The following is a 21,377-nucleotide window of genomic DNA, read 5'->3' on the forward strand; positions in this document are numbered from 1 at the left end:
TTTTTAAAGGGCAGCCAGCCCTGCGGCACATTTTAATTTTTCAGGAAGTAAAGCCCCAAAATTAAATAAATAAATTTATAACGCCCCTTTCCTAACCCCCCCCCCCCCCCCCCCAATAACAATTACAGTAACTATTTGCCCTTCCCGCACCCCCCAAAATACTTACCTTTTACATCTGACCTTCCCCCCCCCCCCCCGCCAAACTGCACAAAGTTTAACGGTCAACCGTTCCCACCATCACCTACGCTTAATGACCCCGTTACCCCCCGCACTGAAAATCCTACCTCCTCCCCCCTCCCCGCCAGTGTGGCACCGCGTTTCCCTGGACGGGGATTTGAAGGTGCGGGAGTGCCAGCCACCGCACCGAAGGTCATGGCGGGCCCTCAAGATCGCAGGTAAGTTTATTTAGATGTATTCATTTTAATTGAGGTCCCGTCGCCCAGCGGTAGGGAGGCCACCACGGAGCCTTGCCGCCGCCAGGAGGTTCGGGCCAGGCCCTCACACCGTCGAGGTCCGTGGCGGGCTTCATCCAGAGTCATCTTCAAGTTCAACCCCCTGCTACGGAACCCGACGCCTGGGGGAGAACAAAATCCAGCTGTAAGATTTTTTCATGTCAATGTTGATATTTGTTTGAGGGAAGCTGGAAGACATAGAAATAAAGAGACTAACCAGAATCCTTTATTAATTATATTTATTAAATGAGCAACATGCATCATTATTAGCATAGCATTTTGTCCTGTAAGTTCTAAAGTATATTAATGTAATAGAATTATTCCTGTGCCAGCTCTTTGATAGAGATATTCAATTAGTCCCAGTCCCCCACTCTTTCGCCATAGACCTGTACATTTTTCCTCTTCATCTGATGGCACCCATAATCCGTTCACACGCTCCTTTGAGGTTGGAGGATAGGTAGCTGAATGAGCTTATATTCTGCAATTGAAATATGCCTTATTGCTAGTTTGGCTATGTGTTGGCCAGCTGCCTTCTTCAGACAAATCTGATGCCGAGCAACCTGCCTAATTTTTTTGGTACCTAAGGTGGTATCTATACTGATTTATCTTCATGTCATCAACTGTATTTTGGGTTGAAATTTACTTTGTGCTGAGTACCACCTCAGAGGCTGGCTATATGATGTTGCCACATGCATCATTACTATTGCAGTAAATGCCTTTTCATTTTAACACATGGTAATCCTGTTTTGTTGTTATAAAGAAATTGGAGCAGGTTTTTTTCTATATTGGCATTGTAGATCCCCAGAATTCGTAAATTATGCTGTGTTTCATCATAATACCATTGTTACTGGTTTAAGGGGAGTCAAGGAACTAGAGAATACAGGGGCTCATCAAATTGTAAAGTATACGATAAACATTAGGCAGTTGTCGTTACAGAGTGTCTGCAAGACTCAAATTTGGCAGCTAACTGATACATATAGTTCTTAAAGGTTTCTCAAACAGGATTATTGTGAAAGAGTAGCCTCAAAAACAGATTATAGATTGTCATCAAATTATTTTAAAGGGGAAGAGAAAAGGTAAAAAATATAAAAGATGTTTATTGCCCTTGCTATTAATTGTTACTGGGTATATAAACTGTTAGATGTCTTTTTTTAAAATAACTTAATTGGTTAATCAAGTTATTATAAGCAATTTTTAAAATGCATTTTGTTAAGAAACCACAGTCAGTGCTAATACTTGAACTCTGTTAAGCCATGTTTTATTTTGTACAGCAATCGTATACTATTTACCTGAGTTTGGTGGAAAGTCTTACCTGGCATTTAAGACTATGAAGGCTTACTACACAGTGCGTATCAGTCTAGAATTCCGTGCCTCTGACCTGGATGGCTTACTGTTATACAATGGACAGAAGAAAGGCAAGGACTTCATCTCTCTAGCTCTTGTAAGGGGACATGTGGAGCTAAGGTAAGATGTGCATTTCTGTTAAAAGAAGCAAATTGTTTACCATGGTCCAATTAATAGTCTGTGTTTGTGATAATTTTAGAATAATGTAAAGCATGAAATAAGACCATTCCTTCCATTTACATTATAAAAGTACAAATTCAATTATAACTATACATTGCCAATGTACATATCCCACCGTAACCTATATACAATTTGTGTATCCCTATTTTAAACTTCCAAAGAGGAATAAAATTAAATTTTATAAAATAAAAATAAAATTCAATTTTATCTTGGTCCTTGAGATGTTGACCCTTTGTTTTTGAGGCACTGATGTAAAAATTACATTTTATATTTTATTTTGCCCTTGCCAATAGCATTCCACAGATAACTACTACCATGTTCTCAAGAGCACCAAATCCTAACTATTTCAGAGTATTTAATCATCTCAATGGGTACTGAATGTTTGTTATAGTCTACCAGATGGTAGTAAAGGCAAAAACATATGGATTGTTTAAAATACAGCTGGATGGTATAATGGGGGATTTAAGGTACTAATTGGATGACTCTCAATGGGCCAAATAACCTTTTCTCACTAAAATAAAAGCAAAATACTGCAGATGCTGGAAATCTGAAATAAAAACAAGAAATGCTGGAACCACTCAGCAGGTCTGGCAGCATCTGTGGAAAGAGAAGCAGAGTTAACGTTTCGGGTCAGTGACCCTTCTTCGGAACTAGCAAATATTAGAAATGTCAAAGGTTATAAGCAAGTGAGGCGGGGGTGGGGCAAGAGATAACAAAGGAGAAGGTGTAGATTGGACAAGGCCACATAGTTGACCCATAGGTCATGGAGCAAAGGCAAACAATATGTTAATGGTGTGTTGAAAGACAAAGCATTAGTACAGATAGGGTGTTAACGGACTGAAGATTGAACAGCAGCAAGTACAAACATGAAAAAAAAGTGGGTAAGCAAACTGAACAAACTAAGATGAAATGAAATAAACACAAAAAAATTGTAAAAATGTAAAAAAGAAAAAAAAAGAGAAAAAATAACTAAAAATAAAAGTAAAATGTGGGGTCCGTCATGCTCTGAAATGATTGAACTCAATGTTACGTCCGGCAGGCTGTAGTGTGCCTAATCGGTAAATGAGATGCTGTTCCTTGAGCTTGCGTTGATGTTCACTAGAACACTGCAGCAATCCCAGGACAGAGATGTGAGCATGAGAGCAGGGGGGAGTGTTGAAATGGCAAGCCACCGAAAGCGCAGGGTCCTGCTTGCGGACTGAGTGGAGGTGTTCCGCAAAGCAGTCACCCAGTCTGCATTTGGTCTCCCCAATGTAGAGGAGACCACATTTTGAGCAGCGAATACAGTACACTACATTGAAAGAAGTACAAGTAAATCGCTGCTTCCGCTGAAAGGACTGTTTGGGGCCTGGGATAGTGAGGAGAGAGGAGGTAAATGGGCAGGTATTACACCTCCTGCGATTGCAGGGGAAGGTGCCATGGGACGGGGACGAGGTGGTGGGGGTAATGGAGGAGTGGACCAGGATGTCGCGGAGGGAACAATCCCTTCGGAATGCTGACAGGGGAAGGGAGAGGAAGATGCGTTTGGTAGTGGCATCACACTGGAGGTGGCGGAAATGGCGGAGGATGATCCTTTGGATATGGAGGCTGATGGGGTGGAAAGTGAGGACAAGGGGAACCCTGTCACGGTTCTGACAGGGCCGCCCTGAACTGGAAAACATTATCAACTTTGCTTCCAATTTCCACCCTTCTCTCACCTTTACATGGTCCATCTCTGACACTTCCCTTCCTCGACTTCTCTGTCTCCATCTCTGGGGATAGGTTGTTTACTAATATCCATTATAAGCCCTCCGATTCCCACAGCTACCTTGACTACACTTCTTTACACCCTACCTCCTGTAAGGACTTCATTCCATTCTCCCAGTCTCCGACGCATCTGCTCTGATGATGCTACCTTCCATGACGGTGCTTCTGATATGACCTCCTTTTTCCTCAACCGAGGATTCCCCCCCACTATTGTTGACAGAGCCCCCAACCGTGTCCGGCCCATTTCCCGCACCTCTACCGTCACCCCTTCCCCTCCCTCCCAGCTGCTGTTCAATCTTCAGTCCGTTAACACCCTATCTGTACTAATGCTTTGTCTTTCAACACACCATTAACATATTGTTTGCCTTTGCTCCATGACCTTTTGGTCAGCTATGTGGCCTTGTCCAATCTACACCTTCTCCTTTGTTATCTCTTGCCCCATCCCCGCCTCACTTGCTTATAACCTTTAACATTTCTAATATTTGCTAGTTCCGAAAAAGGGTCACTGACCCGAAACGTTAACTCTGCTTCTCTTTCCACAGATGCTGCCAGACCTGCTGAGTGGTTCCAGCATTTCTTGTCTTTATTTTATATTATAACCTTTTCTCACCCTTGACTTTCCTTGTGTTCTTCATGTGTTCCCATGTGGATGTACTTATCCCTCCAACATACTGTCCCTTTTATACAAGGCACCCACCGAGCCCTCATTCTTGGGAGTCTGTTCTAGATATCTACTGCTCACGGATAGGGAAGGGGACGGTTTCAGTTTCTGAAGCTAACTTTGTATTTGTGTCGTCTAGTGCTGCAGTTTAAATTTACTAACCAGCCAGAATCCCCATTATCAATATCTTTCAGCATTTTAAAAACTTTGAACGTGTCCAAAAACAATCTTTCCTTCACTGAGAACGATCCTAACTCAGATAGCCTGCATTCTTCATTGAGCTCCAGAATCATATTCACTTTTTCCTCTCACATGTTGGCATCCTCCATGTAGTCATGTATAACCTGGGGGAGAAAGAAATGAGGTACATGTACAGTAAACCTCTCCGCTTCTCAATACCTTTAAAAAAAAACCTCCTTAAAACTGATCTCTTTGTTCAAGGTATCAGTCATTCTTCTTAACCTCTCCCTTTCTAGCTCAGCATTTATTTTCCTTATACTCAGTTGTGGAATTGCTTACAAGTTCTTGCTCTTGTTCTTAACTGTTACATTTCTGAGGCTGTCCTCGTACTGAGAATAAGTACACAGTGTTTTTTTGTATAGGGTCTGCTAATATGTAGGGATAGATTCTCAATTTACTGCTTGGGTGTAAAACTGCTGTAGCAGATTAGCCACCTCATTACAAAAAACACACAATTTTTATTTCTATTGAAATCCACAATGCCAGTTTTACACCAAGGCATTAAAAATCTACTCTGTAATGTGTAAGTGTTTTAAACAAATGACCCAGTTATAATAAAAGCAAAATACTGCGGATACTGGAAATCTGTAACAAAAACAAGAACTGCTGGAAATACTCAGCAGGTTTGGCAGCATCTGTGGAGAGAGAAGCAAAGTTAACATTTTAGGTCAGTGACCCTTCTTCAGAATGACCCATTTATAATGTATTGGGCTGAAATGCAAGGTTAGTTTATATATCTTCTCGGAGTTGTTCTCATCTGTCCTTTCTCCATGAATATATGGGCAGTGGCACTAATTACACATGAGTATAAACTGAACATCTCACTACATAGATGACTGTGTTAAGTAGTCACAGCAATCCACACAGTAACAGTTTGCATCCAGGCTATTTTTTGATGCGGTCAGAAAATAAATTTTTTCCCAGAACTCTAGAGGAAAAACGTCAGTGTGCCTACACAAATTAACAAAATATGTCATGAAAGGTTCTGATGAAAGGTCACAGACCTGCAACATTAACTCTGCTTCTCTCTCCGTGGATGCCGCCAGACCTGCTGAGTATTTCCCGCACTTTTCTGTTTTTATAACAGAATATGTCTCTCTACCAGCCTGAACCACTAGATTATGTTGCTAAGTGTTCCTTAACTTGATTGTTTTTAGTTTTTTTTAAATTTTAGTTTTCGAGATACAGCACTGAAACAGGCCCTTCGGCCCACCGAGTCTGTGCCGACCATCAACCACCCATTTATACTAATCCTACACTAATCCCATATTCCTACCACATCCCCACCTGTCCATATATTTCCCTACCACCTACCTATACTAGGGGCAATTTATAATGGCCAATTTACCTATCAACCTGCAAGTCTTTTGGCTTGTGGGAGGAAACTGGAGCACCCGGAGGAAACCCACGCAGACACAGGGAGAACTTGCAAACTCCACACAGGCAGAACCCAGAATTGAACCTGGGTCGCTGGAGCTGTGAGGCTGCAGTGCTAACCACTGCGCCACTGTGCCGCCCAAAATCCCAAGTGATGTTGATGCACTGAAATACAGAATGGTAGTCAATGCTTGGGTTCTCATCACTTCTAGATGTGGTTCACCCCAGGAAAACAAGTTTGCTGTATTGTTGAGAATGTAATTCATATGCTTAGACTATTGTATAACTCTAACTCCTTCACAATACCACAGAACTATTCGAGTAACATGGAGCCATATATGCTTTCCCATTTACCTTGGCCTGAATATTAACAGGAAACTGCATGCTGTGGATTTTAGCTCCACAGCGTGCATTTTCTGCCATTCGTTTCCCCCTCCCACGCCAAAGTCAACCTGATTGAAAGGCTTGGCTTCCAGTCAGGCGGGGAGAACTCCAGAGTAGGTCGCAGGAGCAGGCAGGTTCAATCCCCTACCCTGTGAAAGGTTCCGATCCCCGATCCTGGGGGGTTGTGGGGAAGGTCCAATCCTGGGGATCTTTGTTTTGGGCTGGGGGAGGCACTTCTGCTCCTCCTGGCCCCACAAGCAGTGCTTTAAAGGCACTTACCTTCTTCCCGGAGTAGTCCTTGCCTCCCTTGAGCTGTTAGGTTTTCCAAGGCCTGGGAAACCCAGTCACCCACTATATCAGAAGCTGCCAGCTTCCTGCGAGTGGGTTGACTGCCTGCCCCTTGTCCTGCCTCTGTTAAACCTGAAAGTGGGTGGGTTGGAGGCATGTTGAGGTCGGGTTCAGATTTTTAAAATAGTAACGTTTGTCTTGACTCCACCCCACCCATTTTTGGCTTACCACTACTGGTTATATACCTTCTAGAGTACGTAACAAGCATCTTCTAGAAGCCTTCAGAAATATTCCTTCAACTGTAAATGACTGGAGACTGAGGAGTCTGCCATCTCCATTGAGGCTCAGTTGGTTGCACTGTCACCTCTAACTCAGAAGGTTATGGCTTCAAGTCCCACTTTAGAGACCTGAGCACATAATCTAGCCCCATTGGAGCACTAAGGGACCACTGTACTGTGAGATTTGCCATATATCAGATGAGACATTAATCTGAAGCCCTGTCTATCCTCTAAAGATTCTGTGAAACTATTCTGAAGAAGAGCAGGAATGTTTTCTACAGTGTCCTGGCCAATATCTGGTCATTATCAAATTGCTGTTTGTGGGCACAATTGCTCTGTGAAAATTGCTGCCACATTTCCCAAATTATAACAGTGACTACACTTCAAAAAGTACTTCATTGGTTGTAAAATGCTTGGAAATCCTGAGGTTGTGAAAGGCGCTGTACAAACCTAAGTCTTTATGCCTTTCTTTTCCATCACTAGCCTGGAGTGGTTTTTCAATCATAAGTAGATTTTATTAATAACACTGTTAGCTAAGGGTAATTGATATCAAATTGAAAGTTGTTGCAACACACAAATGACCATAAACAATACATTGCTTACAGGGGCCCTCTGAGAAAGCCAGTGTTTGAGGAGTCGAGACTCTGGTTGATACTGAACCTTCAACCTGCTTCCAGTTGTTGCCTTCATCAATTTGTTTCTTTCTCAATCCCTGCAGATTTAACACTGGCTCTGGAACTGGCATCATCATCAGTAAAACACTGATAGTACCTGGAAGATGGCACCAGGTAGTTGTGAATCGCAATCGACGCAGTGGAATGCTATCGGTAGATGGTGAACCACATGTGATTGGGGAAAGTCCTGCTGGAACAGACGGATTAAATCTGGACACAGATCTGTTCCTGGGAGGAGCCCCAGAGGATGAAATGGCACTGTAAGTGTTCTTTATTTTTCCTGGCAGGTGTAATTTCTATTTAGAATGTCAGGTTGGCTACTTTCATTATAGAACTCTAAGCTGTTCTCACAATTCCAGAAGTACTTGACTATCAGATGAGACATTAACCTGAGGCCCTGTCTGCCCTCTGAAGGTGGATGTAAAAGATCCCATGACACTGGGCTGAAATTTATGAAACAATGACTTCGCTCAGCCGCCACAGTATTAAACGCAGCTGCTCATTCAAATGACTGGGGCAAACGGCCCCCCCATGACGTGGAGGGGGTGGGTTTACAGTTTATAAAATATGCACTTTACACCTTCCCACCATCTCTACACCAGTCAGATTAGTTTGCACCCACTCCCCCGCCCCCCCGCACACTGAAATACCACCAGTGTCCCACATCGGATCCCCAGACGGGTATCCGAAGGCGCGGGAGTGCCGGCCATCGGTACCAATATCGCCCTGGAATGGACGGCGAGAGCAGGTAAGTCATTAATCCATTTATTGAAATAAATTTGCGTATGTAAATTGTGGGGGGCTGCCATGAGGCCTTGCCGCCACCGGTAATATTGGGCCGTGCCTTCCCAGTGTCGAGGCACGTGGTGGGCCTCTCCCGGAGGCATTTCCCAGCCCCCCCCAATCCCCAAACCATGACCCCTGATGTCGGGGGGAGGGGGAGTGCTGTAAAATCCAGCCCACTATGTCAACAGAGAGCAGGGCTCTTCTCCCCAGTATCCTGACCACAATCCTGTTTGTGGGACCTTGCTATGCACAGTTTGGCTGCCGCATTTCCTCCATTATAACAGTGACTACACTTCAAAAAGTAGTTCATTGCATGCAAGCATCTGCTGCTGGGTATAACTGCAGTCTATATTCCATCCTGCATGTCTAATATAGTTTGGTAGATTGATCTCAGTATAGGTTCTGCAAGTGCATCTGTGATGGTGGCCCAGACAAAACTGGACTAGGGTCATTGCAAGCTTTGGGCCTCATCAGTGGTGTATTGATGTGGTGGCTTCAGCTTGGTGCAGAACTCATTTCTCATTTTAGAGTCAGTGTGATTCAGATGTGCAATAGTGCACTAAAAGTTGTAAATGGTTTATGAGAATCACCTGACCCTTTGCTGAGATGGCTTGATGTTCGATGGTAGGGTCATGCTCTGGGAGAGGAACGAGGAGGTTTTGGAGAGTTGGCATTCAGCCTCTGCTAGGTCGAGGTCGGTTTGCCAAACAACAACAGTGTCACTCTTGTCAGCAAGTTTAATGACAATATTAGGATTGGAACTGAGAGAACAGAACACTGCAAACTCAAAGGGGGGTTGAGAGTGATTGAAGGGAGAAGAGAACTTAAGACAGCTGATGTCACACTGGCAGTTCTCAATTAATAGATCTAGACAGGTTAAGAGGCCAGAGAGGGGGTCCAGGTGGAAGGAGAATTCTGAAGATGGGAGGAAGGGTCTGCTGTGCGGGAGGAAGATTTCTGGCCAAAGAAGTGGGCGAGGAGTCGAAGGTGATGAAAGAAGAGGTTGGTGTCGTGCCAACCTTGAAATTCCTTGAGGTGGGGACATAAGGGGATGAAGCCGAGGCCTTTGCCTCTCAGTGAGAGGAAGGTCAGATGGGATAGTGAAAACATAGCAAGGGGTGAGATTGGAAGAAGCGATGGGATCAGAGAAAAGTGAAGGGAAAGAAGGATACGGAGGGGCTTTGGTATCCAAGAATTGTTGAAACAACTAACCTCAAGTCCTCACCTGATGTCCACAGGGACAGATTTCCTTTAGTGTTTGCTGGATAGCAATCAGTAACAGGAACCTTTGCTGATTGTCCTCTCCCTAATACAGAGGCATTGAGACCAATATTATTGATAACTTGGCACACTCAAGAAGCTCAACACCATCCAAGACAAAGCAGCCCACTTGATCAGCACCCCATCCTTCACCTTAAGTAGTCACTCCCTCCACCATCTGCACACAGTGGCAGCAGTGTGTACCATCTACAAGACGCACTGCAGTAACTCGCCAAGGCTCCTTAGACGGCACCTTTCAAACCCACAACCTCGACCATCTAGAAGGGCAAGAGTAGCAGATGCGTGGGAACACCACCCCCAAGTTCCCCTCCAAGTCACACACCATCCTGCCTTGGAACTATATCGCTGTTCCTTCACTGTCGCTGTGTCAAAATCCTGGAACTCGCTCCCTAACAGCACTGTGAGTGGACCTGCACCACATGAACTGCAGCGGTTCAAGAAGACAGCTCATCACCACCCTATCAGGGGCAATTAGGGATGGGTATTAAATGCTGGCCTTTCCAGCGATGCTCACATCCCGTGAATTAATAAATAAAAAGTTCAGGAATAGGAACTGGAACCTTCCTGGTCTGTACATCTCAACTACTCCCTGAATACCGTGCAACCCAAGTCACCGAGAAACATAATGTAAGAAAAAAATAATTGAGCTTCAGACATGAATTTTTAGTAAAATAACAGAAAATGCTGAATAACACACAGCAGGTCAGGCAGCATCTGTGGAGAGAGGTTCAGAGCTAACATTTCAAGTCGATGAATTCTGATGAAGAATCAGTGACCTGAAAAGTTAACTCTGTTTCTCTCTCCACGGACGTTGCCTGACCCGTTGAGCGCTTTCCAGCATTTTCTGTTCTTATTTACAATTTCAGGAATCCGCTGTATTTTGCTTTTGTTTTTATGTGAATGTGTATGTTATATACTTGTACTTCCCTTTCTCATTGTGTCAATTGTCTGCCTTATGGTACTGCTCTAGATTTTCCAAAAATGTTTTTTATTCTTCCAGTGTTACTGAGAGAACAGCAGCAACAAAGGGGCTCAAGGGCTGCATCAGGCTGCTCGATGTCAATAATCTGGTCTATGACCTACAGGAAACGGGCAGTGATGTCCTGTACGGCAGTGGGGTTGGAGAGTGCGGAAATAACCCTTGTCATCCCAACCCATGTAAGAATTATGGCAAGTGCCATGTGAAGGAGGCAGGGATGTTCCACTGTGAGTGCGTCAGCAAGTTTTCAGGTAAACACCTTAGCAATTAAGACAAACAAAAAACTATTGCTCTTTTTTAATGTTGTACACAGTAACCTGTGAGGCCTGAAGATCCTGGTCACCAGTTTACTGCAGCCCTGCCAGCCACTCCCTATTCACAAATCCTGGGTTCAGGGTCATTTGCATGGGAGAAGGACAGGCAGCCGGACCATTTATGGTGTTACTGGATCATCTGCCCTGTCGAGGGCTCTAAGAATTTCAGAGCTGCTCCTTTATATGGGTCCAGTCAGTCTGGCTGAAGATACTTGAAATACAAAAAAAGGGTAAAAATCACATTCAAATTTTTTGCTTTCCCAACTACTAGAGTCATAGAGTCATTTGCGGCACAGAAGGAGGCCATTCGGCCCATCAAGTCCGTGCCGGCTCTCCACGGAGCTATGCAGTCAGTCCCACTCCCCGGCTCGATCCCCATAGCCTCTGCGATCTTTGGGAAATTTGATGTAAGTTATGGGTCCCGCTTCCACCAGGATCTGGTCTTGGTGCATGATAGCATTGGAAGTAACTGGAGCATAAATTTCTGATAGATAGTATCACCTTGTAGGTCTCACCTCTTCTGTTTGCATGGCAGTAATGGAGAAGGCAGCTGATGCAAGGGGTGCATCTCTACTCCCTGTAGAATTCAGAAGAATGGAAGAAGAGACCTGGCAGAACTGGGTCGAATTCTGACCCATCCACCCCAGCTGTGTTTCCATTGCATTGCTTTCTCAAGCCCAACAACTTTTGTTGCCAGGTTCTTTAATACTACTTTTTCCAGTCTATGTAATCCAACCAGGACATCACCATATATGGAAGGGTTGATAAATAGTGATGTAAAGCTTAGATTTAAAAGTTTACAGATTATAGGAATGGAAAGACTGAGGGAAAATTAAGACTTGCCTCTTTATTTTCCAGGTAGGTCTGCAGTACTTCATGACACTGTTGATGATTGACCAGGCAGCCTGGTTCATTAATGAGACCTGAGTGAATACACTTGTCATTTGGGAGCTGGGATTGTTCCCACTTTGCTCCACACAACCCCGAAGGCCAATATCTTAATAGGTAGGGTAGCCGGAGCTGAATAAACAGCAGGAAGTTTAGCGGTGCTCCAAGCTAATAGGCTGCACAGTTCTAACTCGTTAAGCTGCAGCCGTATCCTTGCCCAAAACTTTCCGTAGTCCTTGGCTCTCGCTAACCTGTTAACTAAGTGCGATATATCCCTACAGGGATAGAATGTGAAACAAAGGCAGACAAACAGATGTGTGCATTTTTCAGAGGCTGGAGATTTGGAATCATTTATGCATGATGATGGCTTTCTGAGTGTGTCAGCACACAGCTAACAAAAAAATCCATCAAAGGATACAAGTAAAAATAAAAGTCTTCTGTATGTTGATACTGATGACTCAATATATTGAAATTTGTGAGTTTCCAAGCTCTGTATGTTTAGTAATTTATAAGAAATTTCCATTTTTCGGAGGGAACTGGATGTCACAGTTAGTTATAGCATTGTCCTTTCATCAGTGGAACCTGGGGTTGAAGTAGCTCAGACTGATGGAGTGAAAAATCTGCTCGTTTGTTATGTGGGATCTGCTTGAAGTATGTTTGAAAAGTTCCAAGTAAATATAAGCTCACTGCACAAAACTCTCCATAGTCTTCTCATGAATTGTCACTGAAGATACATTTCTGATGTGAGACATCACCAGATTGTCTGATATGGAAAACAAAAATGACATACTGGTTCCAGTTTACTGATGTTGTGTTGAGGAACATTGCTGGGGCATGATGGAGCAAACCTTACTTCAGAAACAAACTTGAGGGAATCGAGGGATATGGGGATAGGGGGGAAAAGTAGAGTCGAGGTAGAACATTGGACATGATCGTATTGAATAGCAGAGAAGATTTGAGGGGCTGTATGGCCTACTCCTGCTCCTATTCCTTATGTTCTTACTTGGCATCACTCCACCTTTTATGCCTGACCCAGCACAGTATTAGGTGCTGCTTTTGGGTGTCAAAAGTGGAAAAGTGTCCCATTTTCAGATACTGAAATCTGCCACAATACTTGAGTTTCTGAAGAATTGAGGGAGTAGAAAATGTCCTTTGAACAGAAAATACTCTCCCACCAGACTTTCTTTCATACTTGTTGTTTATTCTCTACTGTTCAGATTTCACACAGAATTTCACATTCTCTAGGTGAGGGACCAGAAAGTATAACTTACAAAGCCTTTTCCAAACCAGCTGTTGAGCTGCCCAACAGAAAGTGTGTGCAAGAGTCGCTGCCTTCCTCATTTTTTAAAATTTACTTCATGTTTGCGAGCATGTATAACATAGATTTGAATTGTAAGATGCTATTTGGTTGCTAATAGCCTAAGTTAGTTAATTATATGTAACATTGCATCCTTCCAGGACCAACTTGTGCAGATGAGCACAATCCATGTGAGCCCAATCCATGTCATCCATCAGCTACATGCTTGGTGCTACCTGAAGGCGGAGCAAAGTGTGAATGTCCAATGGGGCGCGAGGGAGAGTTCTGTGAAAGAGGTATAATCTTGTGCTAAAATAAAAGCAAAATACATGCAGATGCTGGAAATCTGAAATAAAAACAGAAAGTGCTGGAAATACTCAACAGCATTTGTGGAGAGAGAAACAGAATTAATGGCCGCCACCCCAGTGAGTCAGATGGTGGCGGGGGGTGGCATAAAATTGAGCAGGAGGATCCGGGAGGCCTTCCCGGCCCGCTCCCGTCTCCGCCCCACTTTACCTGGGCTGCTGGGGGGCGGGTGGGTATGGGGGGCGAGAAATGGGCTGCCCGCCCCAAGCCAATCAAGGCCTCCACAGGTATTTTACCCGTGGCAAGCGGGCGTCCAGTAGACATGAAAGGCCGCCCAGTGATACCTGGCAGCCTCTCAGCGCACCGTGGTGGGGGGTCCTGACAGTCAGGCACAGGGTGCCCAATTGAGGGCATTCGCCACGTCCCCAACCACCCCCAGGACCCTAGACACCCCCACTTACCCCCAAACGACCACGCCTGCCTCGCCGGGTCGCGACCGATTCCCACGGCGAGGCAACCCTTACTTACCTTCAGTCCTGGCACCATGTCCTCGGCTGGGCTGCAGTCCCAGTAGTGGCCACCTCTCCCGATGGTGCTGCTGGGACTAGGAGCTGCCAGCCCGATGATTGGCTGGCAGTGCAATGAGGCGGGCATCCTCCCTCAAGCGGGTGGAAGTCCCGCCTCTGAACAGTTAAAGCCCGGGGACCCATAAAATGCGGGTCGGATCCCCGGGCTGGGCGGATGCGGGTTCACCACTGACCTTTACGTCGGTGGCCAGCTCCTGTCCGCCCGGTGTAAAATCCAGCTCGATGTTTCGAGTAGGTTAGCTCTGTTTCTCTCTCCGCAGATGCTACCAAACCTGCTGAGTGTTTCCAGCACTTGCTGTTCTTATAATCTAGTGCTGTATTTTCAAATGGAGCAAGTGAGAAAGCAGCAGCAGCAGCCTTCAATTCAGTGATCAATGTTGTTATGGTTGGAATTGAGATTAATCAAAGCTATTAGTGTTCAGTCAGGAGCACTTTCATTAGAAACCAGTGTGCAATCATATTGAAAATATTAGGAACACATTGATGATGAAAATTTTCCTGTTAATGTGAAAGGGCCTCAACTGATTTAATGATTTTATTTTGTTTCCTTCTTGAAATTTGTGTTGGGGTGAAAATACAAACACAGACATTGTGAACAGCTGTACCTGAAGCAATCAGTGTTACTTATCTTTGGGGAAGAGAAATTTAATTTCAGATGGTACTTGGAGGTTTGAGGGTGGAATAGAAAATTACAAGTTTAAAGATCAGCTGAAAATCCCTCATTCTGTCCAGTGTAGTGCAAAAAATATAGCTTTTTAAAAAAAAGCTGAATAACTGATCAAATGTTACCAAGGGCAGGGAAGTATCAGCGAAGAAACATAACTTAGAATAGGTTTCACTTTTAAACAGAGATAAGGGATAACTGCTCTTAATTGCTAACAATCAGCAGGTCTGGGATAGGAGATACTGAGAAGAAGGAGGGGCATAGATGATCATTTTACATTGCAATATGATGGGTTCCTGTGTCACCTGGTCCATGCAAGTATGATCTGTGGAATGAAACTGGTTGGAGTTGAATTTAATCAAATATCTCGAGTTTTGCTTCATTCATTGACTTTTAACTCCTTGAAGGCTTCTCTTACTCAGAAGATTGAGTAGGGTAGAGCACTCGAAGGATAAATTGTTTAAACCCTGCAGAGGAAAAGGAGTTTACAAGTTAAATGGTTTTTACTTATTGCGTATCTGATGCATTTTTTAAAAAAATGTACTAATATCTTAGTTCTTCTGCTGTGGATGAAGAATTGGTATATGGGAAAGGATTGGAAGAGAAAAGATGTGAAAACCCCACAATGAAATCATTTTGACAGGTAGAAAAGTGAGAAGTCATGAGGCACGGGCTATAATTGTGGGTGTTGCCTTGAATCCGTGTGTGCACAGCTCTTGCTGTTCATTACTTCACCAATAAGTGGCACTGCAAGTTCATAGAGTGTTTTCTTATCCAGTGCTCATGTGCAAACTAACTCCCGCTATTCTCCCAAATGGGCTGGGGGGTTTTGTGGACTAGCTGAAACTGATTTCAATGGAATTCCACCTGAATATAGAAATGTATAGTCTTTTAAAAGCTCAGATACCATATACTATATTCTCATAATTGGACCCATGGATTGGGTAGATTGTTCAAATCTGTGTACACTTCTAAGGATTGTGTTGGTTCCAAAGTTACAGTTGAATTAATAGTTACGAATGTTTTACCATTGACAGTTTTGCTGCATTCTGCACTCCGCTCTTACTTCAGTGGAAGCAATGCTCACTCTTGTTTCTGTGAATAAGTTACTGATTGGTGCACAGTGATTCCTGCTGCAAAATGTATGTGTGGAGAATCTTGTCAGCACAAGACCGGGCTTGGCTGTAATGCCCTCCACGGCTAAGTTCCAGAGGCTGTAAGTTTTCTTGGAACTGTATCCTAGTAAAAGCTAACCCATTCAGTGCAGGATTGGAGTGGAGGAGGAGGGGAAGGAGGAGAAATTGGAAAATTGTTTTCCTGAAACTATTTCAAAATGAAAGCAGTATTCTATTGTGTCACATCGTTCATACCATATTGCCACAAAGCAACAATAAATCTCCATTTTGCTGCGTGTTTCAGGGAAATAGATTTCAGTCACAATTTTATTAAATCGATAAATTTCAATTTTGTAAACAGGCCAAGGGTTGAAAGAATTTTGACTGCTCAGTCGCACGTCCAAGGTTTTGTTAAGACTACATAGAATATTCTTACCCTTGAGCTCTATCAATGAAAAGAGTACCCACTCAACCAAAAACATAATATTCATTCTTTTAGCGCTTCTTCAGCTGACATTTATCATTCAGTGCACACTGCTTTGAACCTTCTCAATGCTATAGCACTTTGCATTCTCTTGGGAAAGTGTTGAATAGGTTGAATAACCCTTATGTAGCATGTTAAATGCAAAGTAGAGTAGTTTCTCAAAATAATCAGTTTAAAGAGGCAACGGGCGGAAGGAGAACAAATGGATTCAAACTGTTTTATATTTTATGTGCTTTCTTTTAATGGCTGGGTGTAACTCTCTCCTGCACACTGCGGTAACTATATTCTTCAAACATTTGTCTCTTCATCTAGAAAGGCACATAAACCAGGTCACAATTCAGCTACTCAGATTTTAGGTTCTATAGACTTAGATTGTGGCTGAAGAGACATTTTTTTTATCCCTCCAACCTAAGAGTGGAATTTTAAAAAGAAAAATCCCCTGCTGTGAGCACTAGTCTGCTTGCCTCTGCAAAAATAAGGGGGCTGCTCGAGAATACTCGCCAAGTGCATTTTTTGCCAAACAAAGCACACTGGTTACATCCTCATACCTCAATGTGAGAGATCCGAAGTCAGCACTGGTTCTCCCAGTGTTCGTTTAAGTGTGTAGCGTATCTCCTAGCTTATTAATGGTGTCTGATATGTTACCTACAGAAGTCTGGCGAATTTTGTTTCCTCCCTTTGTAGCCCAGTAGCGCCCAAACTGCTGGCCCAGCTGAGTACAGGTAACTCGACACAGGCCAGGAAACAAATCTGATATTTCTGGTCTGTGTAGCTCACTACCACAAAAGGTGGTGCATTGTTTTCCCTGCATGTAAGTAACTGATCTATAAATGCAAGTTGTTATTGTGAGCCATTGGGTTGAAGTGCTGCTTGTCCAGTGAACTGTGACTACTTTAATTTGGTTATATATCAACTGTAACTGAGAGAGAAAGCAGTGAGCTTGTTCCAGGTATCCACCAAAGCCCTCCTGTGTCATAGCCAAGTGTTGTTTCTTTGGGCTGGATTTTACAGGGCCCCCGACGTTGAGCTCTGTGGCGGGGATTGTGGGGAGCGGGGGGGGAGGGCAGGCCGGAAGATTATTCCGGCAGCGGCCCGCCACGGAGCCCAACGCCGACAGTGCCAGGCCTGATATTCCCAGCGGCAGCGAGGCTCCGTGGTGGCCCCTCCCCCTGCCGCTGGGCGATGGGACCTGGATTAGCATATGGTAATTAATTAAATGCATACATTTAAATACACTCACTATCTAATGATCAGGGTGCGATCTTCAGAGTGGCGGCCAACACTCCTGCACCTTCACTTTCCCGTCAGGGGAAAACAGGTGCCACGCGGGTGGGGGAGGGTGAAGCTTGAGATTTTTAGTGCCTGGGGTGGTGGGGTGGGGGTGGGGGTGGGGGTGGGGGGAGGTGAGGAAGAGTGTGTGGGGATTGGGGTCAAACATTTGTCACTAGTGTAGGGAATGGTGGGAATGGGTGAACTGTGAACCTTTTTAGTTTGGGGGGAGGAGAAGGTCATAATTGAAAGGTAAGTGTTTTGTGGGGGTAGGGCAGATACTTAATTTTATTGTTTTGGGGGGGGGGGGAAAGGGGCGATAGAATTTTGAATTCAACAGTGGGGGCGGGGATGGGTCCCTTTAAAAATTTAAATTAGCCGGCAGGGTGGGCTGCCCTTTAAAGATGGCGCCAGCGCCTGCACACAGTCAGCTGACACCATTGCCGGCATCAGAGAGCCCGAGCCCAACCCCGCCACGTGATTGGTGGGGTGGGTGCGGGCCGACCGGGTATTTAAATGAGTTGCTGTGCGGCTCACGCAGATGGGTCGCCATTTCTTTTGCCCATTGCCGCTAAAATCCAACCCTTTAAATGGAAGCCTACTCACTGGGTATCAGCAGGTTATTTAACCAATTGGGACATCGGAGCAGAATCGGTCCTGTTCTCACTAAATATTCACAGATGCCCTTTCCTGTGGAGGTAACTAGATGATGCGGAGGAGCCAGAGCCCTGGCCGAGTGCTTTTTCACTTTTCTTCTTCCTCTCTTGTTTAGAGGCGCTGCGTCTAATTGTAGTGTCTTTTTTAATACTTTGACTGATATGCAGGATCAACCCTGAAGCTTTTCTGGATGGTATTAATCAGTTCCATGCCAGGCAGATGGTTTACTCATTGAGCCATTAACATAGCCCTCTGAAAGCTGGTCCTCTCCCGACCGCCCCCAGCCTGGCACCACAGTGATCCACCCCTTCTGTGGAAGTCCTGGCCCCAACCCCCCTCATCACCGTGTGAATCTCTTCCCTTCTTGAAATCCCCCCAGCCTCCCTAATAGAACTTCCCCCCCCACTCTATGCCCCCCAATAGAACTCCCCCATGACGGACTGTTCTCCACTCGGATTTCTCCTCTCATGTCCCTGGAGGCATTTGTCGAAACAAAAATACAATTCCACTGGAGCCAGCTGTTCTCTGGTCTCTAATCCAAGTGGTGATCTTCACGTGTGAGCCTAAATGCTGAGTGGCAGTAAACCTTTCCACTATGGGTGGCATCACAAGCTCGCCTGACCCTGTTCTAACCCAATGTCAATACCTGTTACACTATATAACCTTTTGTTTGCCTTTTATTTAGTTTTGTTCCCCTATTTAGCTTCAAGTATTTGACAATGAAAAAGTTTACACAGTGCAAGATGCAGCATAATTTTGGCAAGGAGGTTAAAACACTGATTTTGAAATCTTAACTTTTCAGTAATGCCTGTTGTTAAGTCAGATTTCTTTAAAAATTGTTTTAGGTCTAAGCCAATGCCATATTAGGTTTAACTTCATTATATTTACTGCTACCTCTTTTGTTTTGTGCTAGAAGCTGAGCAGAACCAGGCCACTGCCTTCATCCCAGAGTTTAATGGACTTTCATACCTCGAAATGAACGGAATCCACACGTTTGTCTCCGACTTGCTGTGAGTTCAGTTGTTGTTTAGCAAAATGCTAAAATTAGACTTGGCCAGTAACCTGTCCGTGTACGCACATCACTGAATTTCTCTTCCAAACAATTTCCAAAATAAAGACATACAATGCCGCATTCTGATCATCTTCTATGAACCAATTTTGGCGACTTTTCAAATGGGATTGTTGTGCTTTTACAAGTGTTAAATCTGGTCAGATGACAAGGAATAGAATCAACATTTTCTGACAATACAAATTTTGGGACGTAGCAAATGGTGAGGAAAAATACAGAAAGACTGTAGGAGAACATTGACAGGTTAGGGGATCGAACAGATAAGTGTCAAATGTATATTGGTGTGAAGTAATGCAATCTGGTGAAGGAAAATATACCTTAAATGGTAAAATTCTCAGTACAGTGAGAAATCTTAAGCATTCAGATGCAGATTAGTTTTTATAAGAAAGTTTCATATAACTTTATAAGTTTCAGGTGGGGGAAAAAATTAAAAGGGTTAATAGGATTCTGGCTTTAATATTTTGAGGATAAATCTGTAGAAGACATTAATAGGGCAGCTGTTGGAATATTTTGGACACCCCATTATGGTAAAGTTATTAAATGGTCACCTTGTTGATCAGAATTTCTATGATTGCAGTACTAGTACATGAGCAAGACTCCTTTTAGGAAGATGAGGAGGCAGTGATAATGTAACTTGATAGCTGAACTTTGGACAACTCAACACTAGATTCTACCCAAGTGGAAGTGGCAGGCAGTTTAAACAATCTTTAAATTACTGAAATACTGCTCAACTTCTCCACACAAACTTGAGGGACTTGTGTTCAGTTGCAGCAAACCAGCCTGTATCCCTTTTTCATTATCAACATTTGATTAAATGGAATTAGCAGTGTGATATGAAATATCATCTAAAATATTCATGGTTCAAGAGAAATAAATTTAGGGTTTAACTACATTGCTGGAGCATTAGGTTGATGAGTTGGGGGCCAATGTTCTCCAGTGTATCAGGAAAATAAGTTGAATTTATTGATCTTATCCTTTTCCGTACTTTTCAAATGCATCTTCTTGACTGCTGTGTTGATGAGGGAGTAATATTGATAGTGACCATGAAGCCAACTATAGGCTGGACCGCTCAGACTCTGGATCTCAAGAGTGAATTGAAAGACTGAATAATTCCAGAGAGTAGTTGAAATGTGTGGGGGGAGAAAATCTATTTATTAGTGTGACAGTAAATGCGATGTTTGATTACAGTCAGAAGCTGTCTATGGAAGTGGTCTTCTTGGCAATGAATCGCAATGGAATGATATTTTACAACGGGCAGAAGACAGATGGCCGTGGAGACTTTATTTCATTAAATCTGCGTGATGGTTACTTAGAGTTTAAATATGACCTTGGTAAAGGACCGGCAGTAATCAGGTAATGCTGAAAAATATACAACATCTTGATTTATTGTAGCGGTAAGATTCTTAGCAGATAGGCCTGGAAATGGAGATGAATAGTACTTTAAGACTAATGTTTATAGTCCTGGCACTTTGAGGGGTTTCTATTCCACAAAGCTGTCCTCAAAACAGTCCTGGTTTTATATATTTTTTCATGCAGTGCTTATAGTATTAATTAGATGTAGAAATTAAATTTGTTCATTTTGTTACGGGATACCTAAGCAAGCAATGTGAACACTATAAACCCTTTAAAGCTTTTCTAAATGGCATTTTGTGAAAGCTAAACCTGTAACATGCTAAATCATCCATCATTAGTAAATATTGGCAAAAATATTAGCTGGTCCTGTATAATGATAAGTATAATGCTCAGTTATATTTACATCTTTGGTCAAAAGCCTAACATACACTGGCAAATGAACAATAGGCTTTAAAGTTAATGAAAAAAGCCTTAATGTGTCCTACTTGATTGACTGCCCTTTATACTGTGGAATCTTCCTTACTCATGGGATAGAGTTAGACTTGCCAACTCTGGCTGGATGAAATCCTGGAGGCTAATAACATGATCTTATCCCTCCAACTGCCCCACCAACACGCTTGCCCTATTGGTTGCCTAACCTGTCAATTCTCATGGTGCGATGTCTTCACAAGGCCAATTGGAAAGTGGACAGACTCTCCATTACC

The 21,377-nt window shown here is 43.6% G+C and overlaps 1 protein-coding gene across 4 annotated transcripts in view; it reads left to right on the plus strand.

Annotated features, from left to right (window-relative positions):
* agrn (agrin) overlaps positions 1-21,377 on the plus strand; it is a 471,240-nt gene that overhangs the window by 414,618 nt on the left and 35,245 nt on the right. For all 4 annotated transcript variants that reach the window (XM_068017055.1, XM_068017056.1, XM_068017057.1 and 1 more), the window contains 6 exons: positions 1,724-1,916; positions 7,669-7,884; positions 10,692-10,921; positions 13,331-13,465; positions 19,165-19,261; positions 20,509-20,673. In XM_068017055.1, the coding sequence (XP_067873156.1) occupies positions 1,724-1,916; positions 7,669-7,884; positions 10,692-10,921; positions 13,331-13,465; positions 19,165-19,261; positions 20,509-20,673 (1,036 nt within the window). The remainder of the gene's footprint in view (positions 1-1,723; positions 1,917-7,668; positions 7,885-10,691; positions 10,922-13,330; positions 13,466-19,164; positions 19,262-20,508; positions 20,674-21,377) is intronic.

The sequence above is a fragment of the Heterodontus francisci genome, chromosome 37 (assembly GCF_036365525.1).
Source record: "Heterodontus francisci isolate sHetFra1 chromosome 37, sHetFra1.hap1, whole genome shotgun sequence".
NCBI classification, from domain to species: domain Eukaryota; kingdom Metazoa; phylum Chordata; class Chondrichthyes; order Heterodontiformes; family Heterodontidae; genus Heterodontus; species Heterodontus francisci.